This window comes from Sprattus sprattus (genome assembly GCF_963457725.1).
Source record: "Sprattus sprattus genome assembly, chromosome: 18".
NCBI classification, from domain to species: Eukaryota; Metazoa; Chordata; class Actinopteri; order Clupeiformes; family Clupeidae; genus Sprattus; species Sprattus sprattus.
In genome coordinates, this window is record NC_137916.1 from 6,686,535 (window position 1) to 6,704,891 (window position 18,357).

General features: G+C 46.2%; 1 protein-coding gene across 1 annotated transcript in view; it reads left to right on the forward strand.

Annotated features, from left to right (window-relative positions):
- Nucleotides 1–17,669, forward strand: part of fam20ca (FAM20C golgi associated secretory pathway kinase a) — a gene marked incomplete at both ends in the record, with an annotated part of 35,674 nt that extends 18,005 nt beyond the window's left edge. Inside the window, 7 exons of the mRNA XM_080856123.1 lie at nt 8,720–8,812; nt 12,601–12,716; nt 13,768–13,948; nt 15,666–15,775; nt 16,057–16,138; nt 16,850–16,909; nt 17,393–17,669. Of these exons, the coding sequence (XP_080712249.1) occupies nt 8,720–8,812; nt 12,601–12,716; nt 13,768–13,948; nt 15,666–15,775; nt 16,057–16,138; nt 16,850–16,909; nt 17,393–17,669 (919 nt within the window). The remainder of the gene's footprint in view (nt 1–8,719; nt 8,813–12,600; nt 12,717–13,767; nt 13,949–15,665; nt 15,776–16,056; nt 16,139–16,849; nt 16,910–17,392) is intronic.
- Nucleotides 17,670–18,357: the final 688 nt, after the last annotated feature.

Below are 18,357 nucleotides of genomic sequence, written 5' to 3' on the forward strand. Positions count from 1 at the left end.
CCATTTTAAGAGAGCGATTATAAATAATGTAAAGACCTACGCGAAAGATATATTGAGTGTCATCTCCACGGCAGTTTAGAGCCAGACAGATGAAGTCGCAATTCTCGGCATTGTCTCTGAAAAAGAGACTCAGAAAGACTGGCAGCACATGCTGCTGTGTGTGTGTGTGTGTGTGTGTGTGTGTGTGTGTGTGTGTGTGTGTGTGTGTGTGTGTGTGTGTGTGTGTGTGTGTGTGTGTCTGGATACCCACTCATAATTATCAGTGAATCCAGTTTTGTCTCCACCATGAGTGCTTCATTGGCAAGAGTGAATTGTGAATGAAACCAGTCATTTCAATCCCCTGGCCTGGTTTCATTCATATCAATAATACCATGGCACATTGTATTGATTGGAACTGTTCCTTTTTATTCACACATAACATACAATTCCTGAGACACCACAGATAGCATTGTAGCGCTGTAGAAGAAATAAATTTTCCTTTCTCAAAGTGTTTTCGATACACCCCCTCAATATGGCACAGATGGATTCAGAGAACAAGTTTTGCAATTTTTGATGGAAGGGTGAGGTTTGAGAACTATTAGTGTGAGAAGAACCATTTCTCTTACATGGATAAAGACTGCTTGGTTTGATTATGTGCAAGTTGCTTCTTTGAACAGAACAGAGTGTGTTTGTGACTGTGTATGCGAGTGTGTGTATGTGTGTGTGTGTGTGTGTGTTTGTGTGTGTGTGTGCGTGCGTGCGTGCGTGCATGCGTGTGTGCGTGCTTGCGTGCGTGTGTGGATATGTCCTGAGAACTCTGCATGCAGAGCGGTCTTAAAGAAAAGAGCCCCCCAAGCCATGAGAGAGAAACCCGCTCAACTGCTATGCAATGGAGAGTGGTGGGGGATTATGTTTCACGCCAGCACAATGCCACCATGCTCCACTGTGGCAGAATGAACCTGCTGGAGGCCACCTAAGAAGAACGCCTGAACGAACATGGACACACACACACACACATACACTCACTCACACACCCACCCACACATACACTCACTCACTCACACACACCCACTCACTCACTCACACACACACACACACATACACATACCCACACACATACACTGTCACACACACACACACACTCACACACTCTCGCACACACATACACAGAGGAGCAGATTCTACATACACATACACTGTCACACACACACACAGGCTCACACACCACACAGACACACACACACACTCCCACACACACACACACACACACATACACTCACTCACACACCCACACCCACACCCACACCCACACACACACACACATACACTCACTCACACACAAACACACACAAACACACATTCACTGTCACACACACACACACACAGGAGCAGATTCTCAGCTCCACCCAGGGAACGTGCAAGAGGACACTTTCATGGGGGGCGGAGGAAAGGTGAGAAGGAGGGGGCAGTGGAAGAAAGAATCGATGCACTGTTATCTCACGCCGGCCCCCCAAAAGGCACTTCTAATTAAAAAGAACAATGAGCCATAATTCTCTCAACCTGGTGATATAATTACTGCCATAATTTGCAACGTTTTCCAATTAGCAGGCATTATTTGAATATGTGTGCCCTGTCGCAGGGCAATGGGAAACAAACTCAATTGACGAGGAGTGGCATCCGGCGTCTTGTGCTGTGACAGACCTTTGCCATGTTTTTAAGTGTTAAATCTAGGCCTTGTTTAGCATGAGCACAACCTAGAGGCGAGCCAAACAAGGACGAAATGTGTTTGAGTGTTATGCAGCCAAGAAATACTGCCTCAATCTTGAAAAAGTAATCGATGCACGACTTGAAAGATTCTGCATTGATGCAGGAAAATGTAATAATGTTTTATTTTTAATCAACGTAATTAAATAATATGCATACCAGCATAATGAATTTAAACAACTAATTCAAACCCATTTCACATAGACATGCAGTTGTATTGATGAATGAAAATTAGACAACTAGACAGAACACTGGCAATAGTCAACACACTATGTGTAACATATTACACAACCTACATCAACCTTGATGCTAGCCAAGTACAATAAATGTAAACAAATCATTGAAAAGTTAACTAACAGACACTAGCAATTAGGGGTGTAAATCTCTCATGACAAAAACGATTCGTATCTCGATACATGGGCACGATACGATACAAGAAAAGATGCATGTTGATAAAAAACGATTCAGTACGATTGGATTGGATTCGATGCGATGCGATTATAGTGTTTATTCACTCTCTAAATAAATTAAGGCAACTTGATGCATTTCCCAGAAGCCCCAACATGAAAACGACTGAAAATTAGCTATTTGCGTGATCAGAAACTGCTAATGGAGTTAGACGAGGAGCAGGTGCCAAAGCCGGCACAACAGAGCCAGGGCAGGAATGCTTTTCTATCCTGGAAATTCAAACAGCATTTTACGTTAAAGAAAGAGAAGGGAGAACGTAATATAACTGTGCAGTGCAACCTCTGTTTGCCAGCAACCAACCACCTTTCAGCGTCCAAAGACTCCACATCCAACCTGAAGAAGCATCTTAAAGTCAGTTTATTTTTTTAATTGGCCAATGGTAGTCATCTGCTGTAGTTTTACTGGTCACCTTGCTATTTAATAGTTGAATCAGCCAGATGTGCGACTTTACATTCTCCTATGTGCTGATTTACAAGCCCCGGAGCCATTGAAAGCATAGATGTCTTTGGTTGAAAGACTGATTAGCCCTGTTTGACATGATAGCTTACGTTAGCTAAAATTAGCTTGTGTGTGCGGTTAGATTTTTGTAGTATGCAGTTTGGGACTTCAAACACAAACATGTATCTGCTTGTTCAGGTACTTGTTAGTTACACTACTGTGGAAGCTTTTATGTGTTAAAATGATTCCACATGGTTTTAGTTGCATGTATGCACGCTCCACTTATAAAATGCAATTCAATGTGGAAGTAATCCAAGTATTCAGAATACGTTACTCTGATTAGTTAATTTAACGGAATACGTTACAGATTACATTTTTGGGCATGTATTCTGTATTCTGTAACGGAATACGTTTTGAAAGTATCCGTCCCAACACTGTCTTCTTTCCACTTCCAGCAGTGTCATATTTACCAAAGGCAATGCACAGTTCTTTAGAAAGGTTTTACTGTACATGTATTTATCATAGCTAGACCTACATATGAATTTCTGCTTAAATTGCCTTGTGGTATGGATAATCATATTTGGTCTTGTATGTTTTCTTATGTTATATTTGTGTTATTTTGGCCCAGGGACATCGCCTCTCTAGGCCATTTTTTGGGAGGCTTTTGCCCCACTAATGGAATGTCTAGCCCACCCCCAAATAAATGTGCTTCACATTTTTAAAGCTATCAGTATATCTAAAGTTATGCGTTATAATCGTCATTCACACGCTAGGAATTCAGGCACTTGGAATAATGGGCAGGCATACTGTAGTATTGCCATTGGTTGTGCAACACACTCTGCAAGGATGGGGAACTTTTATAGCTATAGTAGTTTACCCTCAGCTTATACCTGATACCATCTCCACTGCAACCTTTTGTGTCATCGCAGTACCTTTGGCATTACCATGCTATTGGCTGAAATAGTAAGTACTTGTAAAGTCCAGTGAAGATTCACGCCTTCTTATCTGGACAATGTGCTATTTACCATTCATGTATCAGCTTTCTCATTGTGTGAGAACCTCACATATGCTAGCCATTTCTTACTAGTGTGAAACATTGAATGGGAAGAAAGACAGTGTTGGATTCTGTAAGCACACAGATGATAAGGTGTGTACATTTCTTATTTTCTGTCTTTCACAAGAATCCACCAAACTCCCACATGGCCACAAGTGTTTCTGTCTCCCATTTCTGAGTGTGCAAACAGGAAGTTGTGTCTTGAAGAGGAATGTTTTATTTTTGGTAAATTCTCTTTTACTCCACCGTCGTCTCAATTTGGGTAAAAAGCTATGTTTTGTGCTCTTGTTTTTCACTACTTTTGTCATGTCCCCAAATGCTCTATCATAGGGCCTGGCAGCATACACAGAAGTTTCTCTAAAACAACTGCTGTTGATGTAGACTATTTCCCTTAGAACAAACAACTTCCAAGGGAAATAAGATCCATGAACAAATCCAATTTATTGTGCCCCTGTTGCAAAATACTTTTTGCATTTTTGCCAAATATATTGGGAACGTTGCCTAATCCTTGAAAGACATGATGCAGCATTATGAAAACAATTGCAATTAATTATGCAAGTATAGAAATGTAGCTAGACATTGTTTTATTCCAGCAGTCATTCCTGGGTGATCTGTAGATCCTGTGTAGTTTTCCTATTGAGTCTTTCCCAGTTCCTGCCCTTTTCCATGGTGTAGGTTGGGGTTTCTTGTTACCTTCAGTGTAGCCAGAATTCATTGTAGACCATTCCTTCCCTGTCCTGATCACACAGCACATCACACCCTTTTCTAGTTGCAACCTTGGGATCTAGGAGGTTGGAAGAGGGAGGGATACAGACACCTTTGGCTTCTGATGTCTCAATAGAACAAATTGAAAGCAGCTGCAATCACCCAAACCCCATCTGGGTTCAGAGGCTTCCTGTGCGCATGTACAGAACCATGTTCTAGCGAGCAGCAGCGCATTTACAGTACCTTGTTCTAGCGAGCAGCAGCAGTTTACAGTACTTTGTTCATAGCGAGCAGCAGCGCATGTACAGTACCTTGTTCTAGGGAGCAGCAGGGCATGTACAGTACCTTGTTCTAGCGAGCAGCGCATGTACAGTACCTTGTTCTAGGGAGCAGCAGCGCATGTACAGTACCTTGTTCTAGGGAGCAGCAGCGCATGTACAGTACCTTGTTCTAGGGAGCAGCGCATGTACAGTACCTTGTTCTAGGGAGCAGCAGCGCATGTACAGTACCTTGTTCTAGGGAGCAGCAGCGCATGTACATTACCTTGTTCATAGCGAGCAGCAGCGCATGTGCAGTACCTTGTTCTAGCGAGCAGCAGCGCATGTGCAGTACCATGTTCTAGGGAGCAGCGCATGTACATTACCTTGTTCTAGGGAGCAGCAGGGCATGTACAGTACCTTGTTGTAGGGAACAGCAGCACTGCTTGGCAAGTGTGGTCCTGTCCGCCTTACAGATGTGGAGATAGCAGCTTAAAGCACAAAGGCAGGAGCCAAAGTCCCACTGATGGAATTTCAGCTGGCTGGCAGAGTACTGATCCTCCGCTCTCTGAATTTCTCTCTCTCTTTCTCTCTCTCTCTCACTCTCTCTCTCTCTCTCTCCTGCCCTGATTCTCAGCATTGACACAGACTCAGGCCAGCTTGCAGCTTTTATCATGTCTTGCAATGCGATCATTAAAAAAAACCTACATGCATCGTGTATGGAATTGGGCCAAATTCGGCCACCTGTGTCAATCACAAAACAATGCTTTCCCTCCCTCTCCAAAGGTTCATTGATAGTTTTATGCGATAATGCATCGTTACACATTGTTTATTCATTCATCCAGTTATTAGGTTGATTTCCCAAATCCACTTTTTCATACCAGTGCTTTTTAAAGTTACATTTTACTACCGGGACTTCAGTACCTCTTGATTCAAGGGGTTCTCACTGCATCAAACGGTGTGTTCAGAACTCAGAACTCAGGACATACAGCTTTTTTTTTTTAAAAATGCCTTCTTTTCGAGATAAGTCTTAATATACCAGCGTTTGATGGCTCTTGTCTATAGACATGATAAAAAAGGCCCATAATCCCTTTAGAGGATCAGATAGAATGGCAAAGCTTCATCCTCGTTACATTATGTCAAAACACGTGCTCTTTTATTGCATTGCCATCTGGGGAGCAGGCAACCTCCCAGGAGCTCATGCATTGTTGTGGGACTGGATTGTCATCCCACTGCATACTCAATATCAAAAGCAGACAGGGTGTCAGCCAAAAGGGGGGGAAAAAATAAGCTTTTTCTCAGTTTCTTTTGCCACCAGGTTGACTTCTTCTCAGTGAGAAGGAGGAGATCTAGAAGACAAAGTACAAGTAGGTCGGCCAGCCCTCAGAGTGAGCGAGCAAGCGAGCGCTGCTAATGCTGTCTTTAAACAGCTCGCTCAGCACATTTAGGCTACAAAGCAGCTCGCAGCAGCTCTTCTATTTCCCCAGCTCCTCTGGGATGCCTATCGTGAACCAGCCCTCAAGTGTACTGATTTAAAGGACAACCTGGTGTGTGTGTGTGTGTGTGTGTGTGTGTGTGTGTGTGTGTGTGTGTGTGTGTGTGTGTGTGTGTGTGTGTGTGTGCGTGTGCGTGTGCGTGTGCGTGTGCGTGTGCGTGTGCGTGTGCGTGTGTGTGTTTGTACTAGTGCACGTGCGTGTGTGTTCGTGTGCTTGTGTGTGTATGAGCCTGTGTGTGTGTGTGTGTGTGTGTGTGTGTGTGTGTGTGTGTGTGTGTGTGTGTGTGTGTGTGTCTCCCCTGACATCTGTGTACACATCTGTGTTGTCATTGACACTGAACGAAACCTTCTTCAAAAGACTTGAGAGCCATGCGGAGCGTTTCAATGAATGGGCCATGTCAAGTTCAACATGTTCATGTAAGGCTGTCTGTGTTCATTTAACCCTACACCAAATGCTCTCAGAGTGGCTTTTAAGTGTTTTAAGTGCTGACCTATTTCATAGCCTCTTTTTTGGGGGGGGAAAATCTATCGACCAGAAGTGATCTTGACATTCCTCTTCACCGGGCCAGGGGCAGACAGCGCACAAGCGTCTCGTCTCTGAGTTTTATTGGCGTGCGGTTCAGATTGATATCGAGGTAATTACCCCGCCTCTGACTCGCCGCCCTGCCTCCGCCCGCTGACAAAGGCACATTAAACGCCGCGCAGACTCCAGTCCCAGTTCCCGAGCGCACTGAAGTGTCACATCGACGCCCGTCACCGCGCCGACCAGCGAGCCTCTCGCGCACTTCCTCCCAGGCAGGAAGAAGCCGACAGGGTCACGGTGACCGCGGCGACAGCGGAGGCTGGCAGTGCCGCAGTATGAGAGCGGAGAGACAGCGCTGCGCGTTAAGCAGATACGAGAGAGGGTGACAGAAAAAAAAGACAAAGAGAGAAAAAGCCGAGTTGAAGCTGTGCGGAGCGAAGCTCGGAGTGGCGTTGGGTGTTATCAGGAGGTGAGAGGGAGACAATGTGACAGTGGCTGAGTTTTGCCTAAGCAGCTGGTTCTTTAGGTCATTGTGTTTTTCACATAAAGTGCAGATATGTGTAATTTTAGATTGTCCTCATCACAGCTGCAGGTCATTTTGCTCTGGTTCCCTCCACTGTCCTATAACTCATCACTACCCCATCACACACCACCTCACCTATATACACAGCATGCGTGTGCCTATATATCTCACAACTACATGTCTGACCTCCCCTTACTGACAGTAATGTCTGAGCTATGATCATCTGGGTATCCGTGGCTGAATGAGCAGTGGCGGCAGGGGAGCCAGGGTTGGACACACGCTGCTCCAGAGAAGGCTGGATTTCACCCACTGCTGCATCCCCAGTGTGTGTTGAAAGTGAAGCGGGGGCATTGTGTGCATCACACAGACACACACACACACACACAGACACACACACACACACACACACACACACACACATCCTTCTGCTCCATCCCAGTGATTCAGAGCGGCACCTTCTTAATTTGCCCTGGTCCAAATAAAAACTCCATTTGCTCCCTCTTCAGCCGGGAAATTGAATGGATCATAATGGTGGATGGGGGCCGGATTGAGTGAGAAAAGCCCGCTTTTTCTGGACAAGCCCCACAAAATAAATAAATAAATAAAACCCTGAAGGGGCCCTTCCATTACGGATCCGGCCACATTGATGCTGTCAGGGAGCAGGGGATGTGCACTGCTCTTTGGGCTAATGGCTTGGGCGGGATGGAAGGGGTTGGGGTGGGGGTGGGGTGGCTTGAAGACAGGATGCTGAGAGAAAGCTTTTACAGGTTCCGGAGATAGGAAGCCCTTACAGTAATGAGGGTGGTGGTGGTGGTTGGGGGGAGGGGGGGTGGAGAGAGGGGGGGGTGGTGGTGGGTGCTGGCTGAATGGATGATTGCTCGTTGAGGGCGGCAAGGCAACCTCTCATCCTCTCTCAGAGCACAGTTCAGCCATTACCAAAGGCCTGGTAGCACGCACGCGTGTCTCTCCCCACAGCAAATTAGCTACATTTGTTGAGTAATGATCTGCGCAGCGCTAAATGGACTGAAAATGTTGGCGTTGGGGAACAAAAAATCATTTCACATCACAGGGTCTGAAATAATAGTGCTTATCTCATTCCAGTCCCAGGACACAGGGCTCATATTTTACACACCTCATAACACCACGGTTTCTTACTGTCTACTGATATAGAAACAGGCCTAGTGCACATAGAAGACTTATTTGTTGTGTGATCATAGAGGATTGATGTGAATGTCTAAAAAGACACACAGTTGATCTGGTCAATAAAAATAGTTTTGAGGGAAATGTGTGCAGATATGGGCACAGCACGCATATCTCATTTGAGAAATAGGCAGTTTGGAGGTGTTCATTTATGGCCATTCAGTGGAGCAGCAACAACACTACGCAAACCTAATAGCAGACCTTTTGAAATGCTCTCCTTAATATCACACAGTAGCCTTTCAAGCTGTGCCGACAAGAACCTCACAAATCTCTCTCTTTTTTTCTCTTTTATTTTTTCTCTTTCCTTTGGCAGGCAGACAAGGGAACAAGAAACCCCTCCAGACTTCTTCTACTTCTCCGACTTCGAGAGGCATAATGCTGAGGTAGCAGCCTTCCACCTGGACAGGTGAGTGGGACGCCCAGGCCCAGGCCTCGTCATGTTCACCATCACCTCAGGATGGGATTGTCAGACTCAGGAGGGTGTCTGTGAGCTGATCCAATGACGTTTGAATGAGTTGGTCTCCTGGTTCAGAGTCCCATGGTTGTCAATCAGAGCACTACCTCATTACTGAGGCTTTATTGGGAAGGGTGAAAAAAAGAACATTGGACTCCATTAATTCACAGTCACAGGTCAACCAGCAAAATGGACATACAAAGGTGTAAACACGTCAGGGTTTAGAGTCTACTGACACACCAGGTTGTCAGTTATTCCACTGGTAACAAATCCTTAACTTTATTTTATCCTCAAATGTATTTGATTTCAGTTCCTCCACACACACCACAATGGATTATGGTAACAGTTGAAATATCTGCAAGAGGTCACCAGTGGTAGCCATAGTTAGCTTGTTCCTTCCACATGGAAGAGGACGTCAGGTGGTTCCCTTTGCATCAGTTGAGATTAATATTGCGTTACCTGCGTGGAATGTCAGGCAGCCGTGCGGCCAGATGAAGGGTGAGCACAGAGCAGCTCTGTGAGGCGGAGCGGAGCGGCACATGGGCCCACCCCCGCTGCTGCCAAGTGCACTCAGACTGCAGCCCATCGGATGCCTTGTCACATCTGTCTGGCCAAAGATTTCTCTGTAGGTCGATCAAGGGAAAATAAAACCACCCTAAATCCCCGAAGTATGCAAACTTGGTATCATTTCTGAGACGGCAGGAGGCTTTGGTTACCCAAAAAGCACATTTCATTTGATTTCTCCGTTTCAGGGGCCAGAACTCCTTTGATATATACACCTCTAAGCCCCCTATGCCTTTCATGGTGTTCTCTTGGACAAAGGTCTGGACAGACCACAGTCTGAGTCGAGGCATGGCACAAGGGTGGAGTGTTCCTAGAAAGGGCAGATTGGCACCAGTATATACTTTATGTATACATATATTATGTTCATTGCCTTTTTGGTTCTGAAGGCTTTTTTCAACAATATGGTGGACATACATCCATCTCTGCCAGACATGTACCTGTGTGTGGCATGCTATTCTATCCACCACTTATGCGTGGTGCAAAGGACGCCAGAGACTATTCTATGCAGGCCAGGCATGTATTTGTGAGAAACACTTCATTGGCTGAAGTGTGACGTTCTGCCTAGATCAAACAGTCATGCGTGGTGCAGCAGTATTCAGCCTCGTGAACAGCCCAGAGCAGGTCAGACACGTGTGCTGCACATGTCGGACTGAGACTGCATACAGTGCCAAACATATCAATTTATTACTAAGACGTACATGGCAACCATCTCACATGTGGATGTTTTTGTATGTTTCTGTGCGCTACTATTTCATGCTCCCTCTTCTCTGAGGCACACACACATGTAGTGTCCTTTTGCTCTCCCATGTGCTCACCCACGTCTCACACACACATGTAGTGTCCTTCTCTTTCTCCCCTGTCCTCAAACACGTCTCACACACACATATAGTGTCCCCTGTGCTAACTCATGTCTCACACACACACATGTAGTGTCCTTCTCACCCACGTCTCACACACACATGAAGAGCCCTTCTTGCTCCCCTCTGTGCTCACACACACACACACACACACACACACACACACACACACATACACCTGCTCCCTGGTGGCCCGCAGGAAGCCACTCTCCTCCCCACAAAGGCCTCTCTTTGTCACCGCTGGCCAGCGACATGAGTCAGCAGTTCTGATCCGCCAACCCTCTACCACCACCACCCTCCACCCTCCACCCTCCGAGGCTTTCGTCTCCCAGCTTGAGTTCCGTCCCACAGGGCTTCCCTTCCCCGGGGGTCATGTTTCTGAGGGGACACAGAGGGTGAGCAGGACATGAACCACAGAGCTGCACATTGGCCACAACGTGAGTCAGAGAGGAGCTTTTTTTGAGCTGACCAGCCAGCCCCATCAGCAGTGTAATATCAGTATGCTGCGTTACGTCATGAAGGACTGTATCATACAAACACTTAGTTATATGTTCATCTACCTTAACTGGTCAGTGGTGTGACGACGTCATGAATATTCTATTTATACTTTTTCATTAACATATCCTCAATGGCAAACAGTGGAACTTTTAGTAAAAACAAAGTTCTATTTTAATTTTGAAGAGACACAAGTGTGGAGAGCAGAAATAACGAGGTAAGCAGTCAGAGTCTTTCTGTAGGTGTGTCTTATTCTAGAATAAATATACAGATTTAGTGATAGAAGTTAAAGTAGGTACACCTGGTGTTGTTTGCTGTTTCAACTGTCATCAAATGACTGAGATTAACAATTATTACAAAACAATTGGGTTCTATCGCGTTATTTAGCTGTTTCTGATTGGACGAGAAACGTTCCATGCCATAGAATTCAAGAAAAACCCAATGGGGACTTTTCACAGCTAATAATAAATCACTCCGCGATGAAATATTCTATAGCGCATTGATGATAACCGTTAATTCAAAATTCTTATAATTCCAAACCAAGACGTTGACAATGGAACTATTTTTTGTTGCGGAGAAACAATGGTGAAATACATTTTTTTTTATCAATGACTTCATGTTGAAATGTTAAATTGTTGACTGTAGAATTGTTTTCTAAAAGCAATATAGCACTCGTGGGAGTGGGGTAGGTAAGGGATAATCCCACGTGTGTTGTTGCCTACACCACTCGGCCTCCGGCCTCGGTGGCTACGGCAGAACACCATCCGTGGGATTATCCCTTACCTACCCCACTCTTGGTTCACAACCCTCTGTATATGTGTATGAATCAGAGGCTGGGTTCACATCTCTCTGTGTGTATGTATGAGAGGCTGGGTTCACATATCTCTGTATATGTGTATGAATCAGAGGCTGGGTTCACATATCTCTGTATACGTATATCAGAGGCTGGGTTCACATATCTCTGTATATGTGTGTGTATCAGAGGCTGCGTTCACATATCTCTGTATATGTGTATGAATCAGAGGCTGGGTTCACATATATCTGTATATGTGTATGAATCAGAGACTGGGTTCACATCTCTCTGTGTGTATGTATCAGAGGCTGGGTTCACAACCCTCTGTATATGTGTATGTATCAGAGGCTGCGTTCACATATCTCTGTATACGTATATCAGAGGCTGGGTTCACATATCTCTGTATACATATATCAGAGGCTGGGTTCACATATCTCTGTATACGTATATCAGAGGCTGGGTTCACATATCTCTGTATACGTGTGTGTATCAGAGGCTGGGCTCTCAAATGGCAGCAGAACACAGGGATTCATTCTGATGAATTATGAAAGGGTTTGCATGTGAGGTGAGGTGAGGTGAAGCAGAACAGAACTCAACACAAGTGCTCCCAGTATTGGCACCTTACAGCAGCCATGCTCACAGTCTATGGTTAACTACATGCTCACAGCCTATGGTTAACTACATGCTCACAGTCTATGGTTAACTACATGTGGCACCTTACAGCAGCCATGCTCACAGTCTTTGGTTAACTACATGTGGCACGGTATAATCATTTTACCATTTCGAAGCTGCAAGGAACATTATGTATGCTCCAAAAAACATTGAGCATTGAACAAAAAAATATGTGTTGCCACAACATAAAGTTTAATCTATGCATGTACAGCGGCATCTCTGCATGTGAAATCTAATGATTAAGAGAATAGCTGTTATGAGTGTGATTGTGAATTGGAAGGTCGTGTGTGTATATAATGTTAAAGATAGAGCTGTGTTGTCCCATCCCCTCAGCGCCTTTTCCACTTTCACGTCTTCAGAATTCTCGACTTCCGCCGCGTGCCTCCGGTTGCCGGGCGCCTTGTCAACATGACGAGGGAGATCCGGGACGTGACTCGTGACAAGAAGCTCTGGAGGACCTTCTTCATATCCCCAGGTATCAACATCACCACGGCAGGACCCCTTTGCACACACACACACACCCCCCAGGTATCAACAGTTTTTCCGCGGTTGCGGCAAGAGTGCTACATAACCGTAGGTATCAATATTCTCACGGCAATCCCAAAGCGTTCCCACAGCTTTCATCTCATCGGCTAGATCGGCCTTGGCTGTCTTAGCCTGCCCCAGAGCCGAGCGCTTCCTTTCACGCAGAGCAATCGGTGCAGAAAACACGCAAGAGTTACCAAGGGAACGAGGCTAGCGTTGACCTTTTCATCAGAAAGCACTCACACACACATCACTTATTTCCCCGCTGCAAGCGGCCTGTTTTAAAACAAAGTGGGTGTGTAGAGTTATTTCAACCGAGATAATGGAAACGATGTTGGATTTACTATGATCAGGAAGCAAGCAGATTTAAAATTGTTGTTGAAATTCAATTCCAATGCCAACAGTCACCTTGGGTTGTGTGACGGATTTTGGTATAACACTGAATGAAATATTTATGATCCAAATGTATTCCATTTAAACTTAACGCTTCTATATTTTAGTCTATTATTACCATAAACTGAATCTTTTAAGATAACCTGGAATGGAAAATAGCTTCATATTAATAGCTTCATATCTTGCTCATTCTCTGACTTTATGCAGCATTAGTTTACCACGATGTGTCAATAAAACATATCTAAGATGTTGAACTATTAACAATATAGTTGTTTAAAAATATTACTATTTGTAATGCTCTACTTAAACCCTGCCCATAATTGCCTGCACAACACACAATAACCCAGTCTGTCACAGAGCAGGTCTGTGAGCTGAAACGTTTCCTTCTTCTCAAGTCCCTTTCTGAGAGTTGTTGAGAGTGTGAAACTTCTTTAGAATCTGTAAACAGACTAAATAGATTCCAGGAAACAGGCCACGGTGTCAGACCTGCAGAACCTGTTTTACAGGAGTCCAAACACAGACAGTGCTTTGAGTTATCTGATTTGTGTACAGTTAAATCATCTTTTTCTCTCTCTCTCTCTCTCTGTTCTCCCCCTCTCTTTCTTTAGCCAACAACATCTGTTTCTACGGGGAGTGCTCGTACTACTGCTCCACTGAACACGCTCTCTGTGGTAAACCGGACCAGATCGAGGGCTCGCTGGCCGCCTTCCTCCCCGACCTAGCCTTGGCCAAGCGGAAGACCTGGAGGAATCCGTGGCGTCGCTCCTACCACAAGCGCAAGAAAGCCGAGTAAGCTTGTTCCTCAATCTAATACACACACACACACATACGCACGCACGCACACACACACAGACACGCATGCACACACACACACGCGCACACACACACATACACATACACACACTCGCACACGCACACACACACACACACACACACACACACACACACACACACACACACACACACTCGCACACGCACACACACACACACACACACAGGCTCATACAGACACAAGAACACGAACACACACGCACGTGCACTAGTACAAACACACACACGCACAAGCACACGCACACACACACACACACACACACACACACACAAACACACACACACACTCACACACACACACACACACACACGCACACACAGCCCCTCTCACCTGCAAGAGCTGCTTGGCCCAATCACAATAGTGACACTGCAGTTTTCTCCTCCAGAGGCAGCCAGAAAAGAAATGACATTATCCTTGTTCCGCTGCAGACAGTGTCTCATCAGATCCCTCATTCCAACCTCACGAGCCTGAGCGTGTTACTTAAGCGGTACAGCTGATAGAGCGGCCTGGAGCGCAGGCCCAGTTAAGAGTCACTCTCCTTCTCCCCAGCCCCTTTATCTGAATCTTTTATCTCACTCAGTCTCTCACTCTACTTTTCTCTGTCTCTCTTATTCTCTCACTCTACTTTTCTCTGTCTCTCTTATTCTCTCACTCTACTTTTCTCTGTCTCTCTCATTCTCTCACTCTACTTTTCTCTGTCTCTCTGACTTACTCTCTCTCCTGCTGTCTCTGTCGCTTTGCTCACTCTGTGTCACAATGTCTTCGTCATTCTCGTTCTCTCTCCCTCTCTCTCTCTTCCTCCCTCTCTCTCTATCAATGTAATTATGTCTGAGCGAAGTAGGCGAGGGACCATGTCATTCCTCCTCTCCCTCAGCAGTGTTCGCTCTTCTCTCTCTTTCTTTCTTTCTTTCTTTCTTTCTTTCTCTCTCTCACTTCACTCAAGGGACATGGAGACTTCAGTCAGCTGCACTGACAGTCCCTCTGCATACCCCCAACCCCCCACCCCCACCCCCACCCCTTCTCCTTTTAACCCTTCCACCCTACCCCCCAGAGCAGAGAGACGTATATCGTACATACATACGTAAACAAATCCCCCAGCATCCAAACACCAGTGACAGGAACTATTCAGTCTGAGCATCATGTTTCACCTGCTGCAGACAAATGAGGACATGAGACTGAGGAGTAGGAGGACTTTGTGGATGTGCTGTGAGCACACTAGCATGGCATCCAACAGTAGTGTGTGTGTGTGTGTGGGTTGGGGGGGGGGGGGGGTAGAACACGCTCTACGTCCACACCTTTTCATGCAAATTCAGTCACGCACTCAGTGTCATCTCTGTGGAAAAGTGCTATTTTGGTGTAATCATGTAGGGTCATTTTGATGAGTCAAGTGCCACTTATCTCAGCCAGTTCTCAAAGCAGTAGCAGCAGATTATTGCGGTGACATGTCAACGGAGTGGACTTCCTATTGCTCTCAGAGATGCCAAGAGCTTCTATAGTATAGAAAGAATAGATGTTGACTGAATTAATGTGCCAGTCTCTTTTCTCTCTGGATCTCACTCTGGACCGCAGGTCTGTTAACCACTTTCTCCTTACAACCTGTACAACCCTAAAGGTACGACCCTCCATTCTGACTTTGGTCATCTCACCCATCATTTGTTTGTTTTGTTTGTTTAGGTGGGAGGTGGACCCCGACTACTGTGACGACGTGAAGCAGACGCCCCCGTATGACCAGGGCACTCGACTCCTAGATGTCATGGACATGACTGTCTTTGACTTCCTCATGGGTAAGACGACAGTTCAAACATGCCTCTGCTTCTGCTCAGTCAAACCTGTGTGCCGACCCCCTCAGTGAAAGTCCTTTCTGAATGGAATAACTCCATCGCGCCTACATTCTGTGGGATTGACGGAGGATTTGTGGTTCTCTGACTCATACTAAAAATGATACGCCACTGTTGTTCTCTCCAACCTGATCGATCGGGTACAGTGTAGGCGTGATAAAATGACAACAAAAGGCCCTTTGGTCATAAAAATGCCAAGCAGAACTCTGATTTCTCTCATTTCTCAGGCAACATGGATCGTCACCACTACGAGACCTTTGAGAAATTTGGCAATGAGACGTTCATCATCCACTTGGACAACGGCAGAGGGTGAGTGAGAGGCATTCTCATATCGGTTTATCATATCTGTTGCCATCACTTGGCAAGAGCTTCAAGATGGCCGACGCTTTGCATCTCCTCCGCCCTCTCTACCCTCTCCCGCTAGCTGCAGTCGAGCACGCTCAGAACCATGGCAGCAGGAACTTTGAAAAGCACAATCTGCTCTCATATAAGTTTAAAGCTCTCCTCATGAGCTTCATAAGCAGCTGACTTGAAAGCGGTTATACTGTGGTGGAATGCTCCTGCGAGACGACTGCTCGCGCTAGAGAGCCTGAGGGAAATGCATATCGTATGCGCACGTCGAGCCACGGTGCTAAGCGCGTCAGGTTCAAGGGAGCTTTTTCTCCAGCGACGCTATGAAGCGAGAACACTTTTCAGCAAGCGTGCACAGAACGGAGGAGAGCCGGAGACGAATCTGATCAAGGCTCGGCCCACACCCCACTGCAAACCGGGGCAAACGCATCTACGACTGAGCTGCTGTCAGCTGTCTACCGAGGCCTGGTTCACCTTGCCAAACTTTCCCAAACTCTCCCGTGCCGCTCTGCGCCGGTCTCCTATGTGAAACATGAGAGTGAAACTGACACCAGTCTCCCGTGGGTGCTGTGTTTGATCACCAGCCGTCTTCTACAGAACATCGACAGTGCTTCTGATGTTGGCAGCTGTGTGGATGTGTGACCTGGTTTTGTTTTCTAACCCCATCAGGTTCGGGAAGCACTCCCACGACGAGCTCTCCATCCTGGTGCCTCTGAGTCAGTGCTGCAGGTGACTACCTTCCCTTTCAGCTCTCACATGAATGCACATCTTCATGATTCTCACTCCTCCCCATCGGTCTGATTTTATAGTATAGATTTTAGAGTATAGTTTTTATAGTAGAGATTTTATAGTAGAGATTTGCACCATTTAAGTGATGAAGAGATACAAATCTTCCAGCCAAGGCAGGGCACTGTGCTGGGGGCTTCTAGAATCATGGCCAATATGCACAAAAAAGACAACTTGTACTGTCAGTTACTTCTACTGTGCTAAGGGTGAACATCCACATTTCAGAATTTTACAAGATGAAATTTAAGAAGCTCATTTGATTCACATTTGGCACAGCAGAGGATTAAGTTCACGACATGAACAGTCAAGACGCGTTTCTTTACATCCAGAGTAAAGAAGGGAAAGCTCTTGCCTTTATTTTTTTGTTCATTCCTCATGATTAGCACACAGTGACAGGTTTCCATCATGTCCTCCCTCTCTGGGCAGAGTGAAGCGCTCCACCTACCTGCGCCTCCAGCTGCTGGCCAAGGAGGAGTTCAAGCTGAGCACCCTGATGGAGGAGTCGCTACTGCGGGACCGCCTGAGCCCGGTTCTGATCCCACCCCACCTGGAGGCCCTGGACCGGCGTCTCAGGGTGGTGCTGAAGGTGCTGTCCGACTGCGTGGAGAAAGAGGGCTTCACCAGCGTGGTGGAGGACGACCTGGAGGAGGGCCGCCACACCCGAGGCTCCCTGCACCACGAGTCTGGCGCCCACGGGAGGTAGTGAACTCAGGAGAGAGAGGATCACCGGCACCACAGTTGGGTCAGGTCGACCCGTTGGTGCTGAGCCACCAGGAGGTGGAGGAGGGTGGACACCCCACTCAACCCACCCCTTCCCCCCACCTCAACAGCCCCTGAAACTGAACGCTGCATGAGTGTCAGAGGAGGCGTTTTTTTTTACCGGTTTTGGGGGTGAGGGTGGGGGGTGGGGGGGTTCTTGTGCCTCTTCCCTCAAACCTCCATCCTGAATTCAGTGAATTCCAAACCAAGACTTGCTGTCAACGCCTCTCTCCCTAAAGGGCCACTGTGTGTGTATGCATATGTATGGTATATGCGCGCGCACACACGAGGTCACAGCTCATCTGAGGTGGCAGGACATTGTCACGGGAGATGAATCCGATGTAAGATGCTTGACACAGGCCTCCAGACAGAAGGACTGTCCCTTGCTGTATATTTTGTTTGTTCAAATGAGCTTATTTGAGATTTGAGTGCTGCTCTTTCTTTCTGTGTATGAGCGTGTGTTTGTTTAACTATGCCTTTATAATAGAGAGCAATGTTTCGGCATCATTTATTAAAAATTGCACATATTTCCATTGGGGAAATGTCACGCAGTACAGTGGTGAAATAATAAAAGGTTAATAGTGTGCATTTGATGGGCAGAGAGTACACGAGAAGAGAGGAGAAGGAAGTGG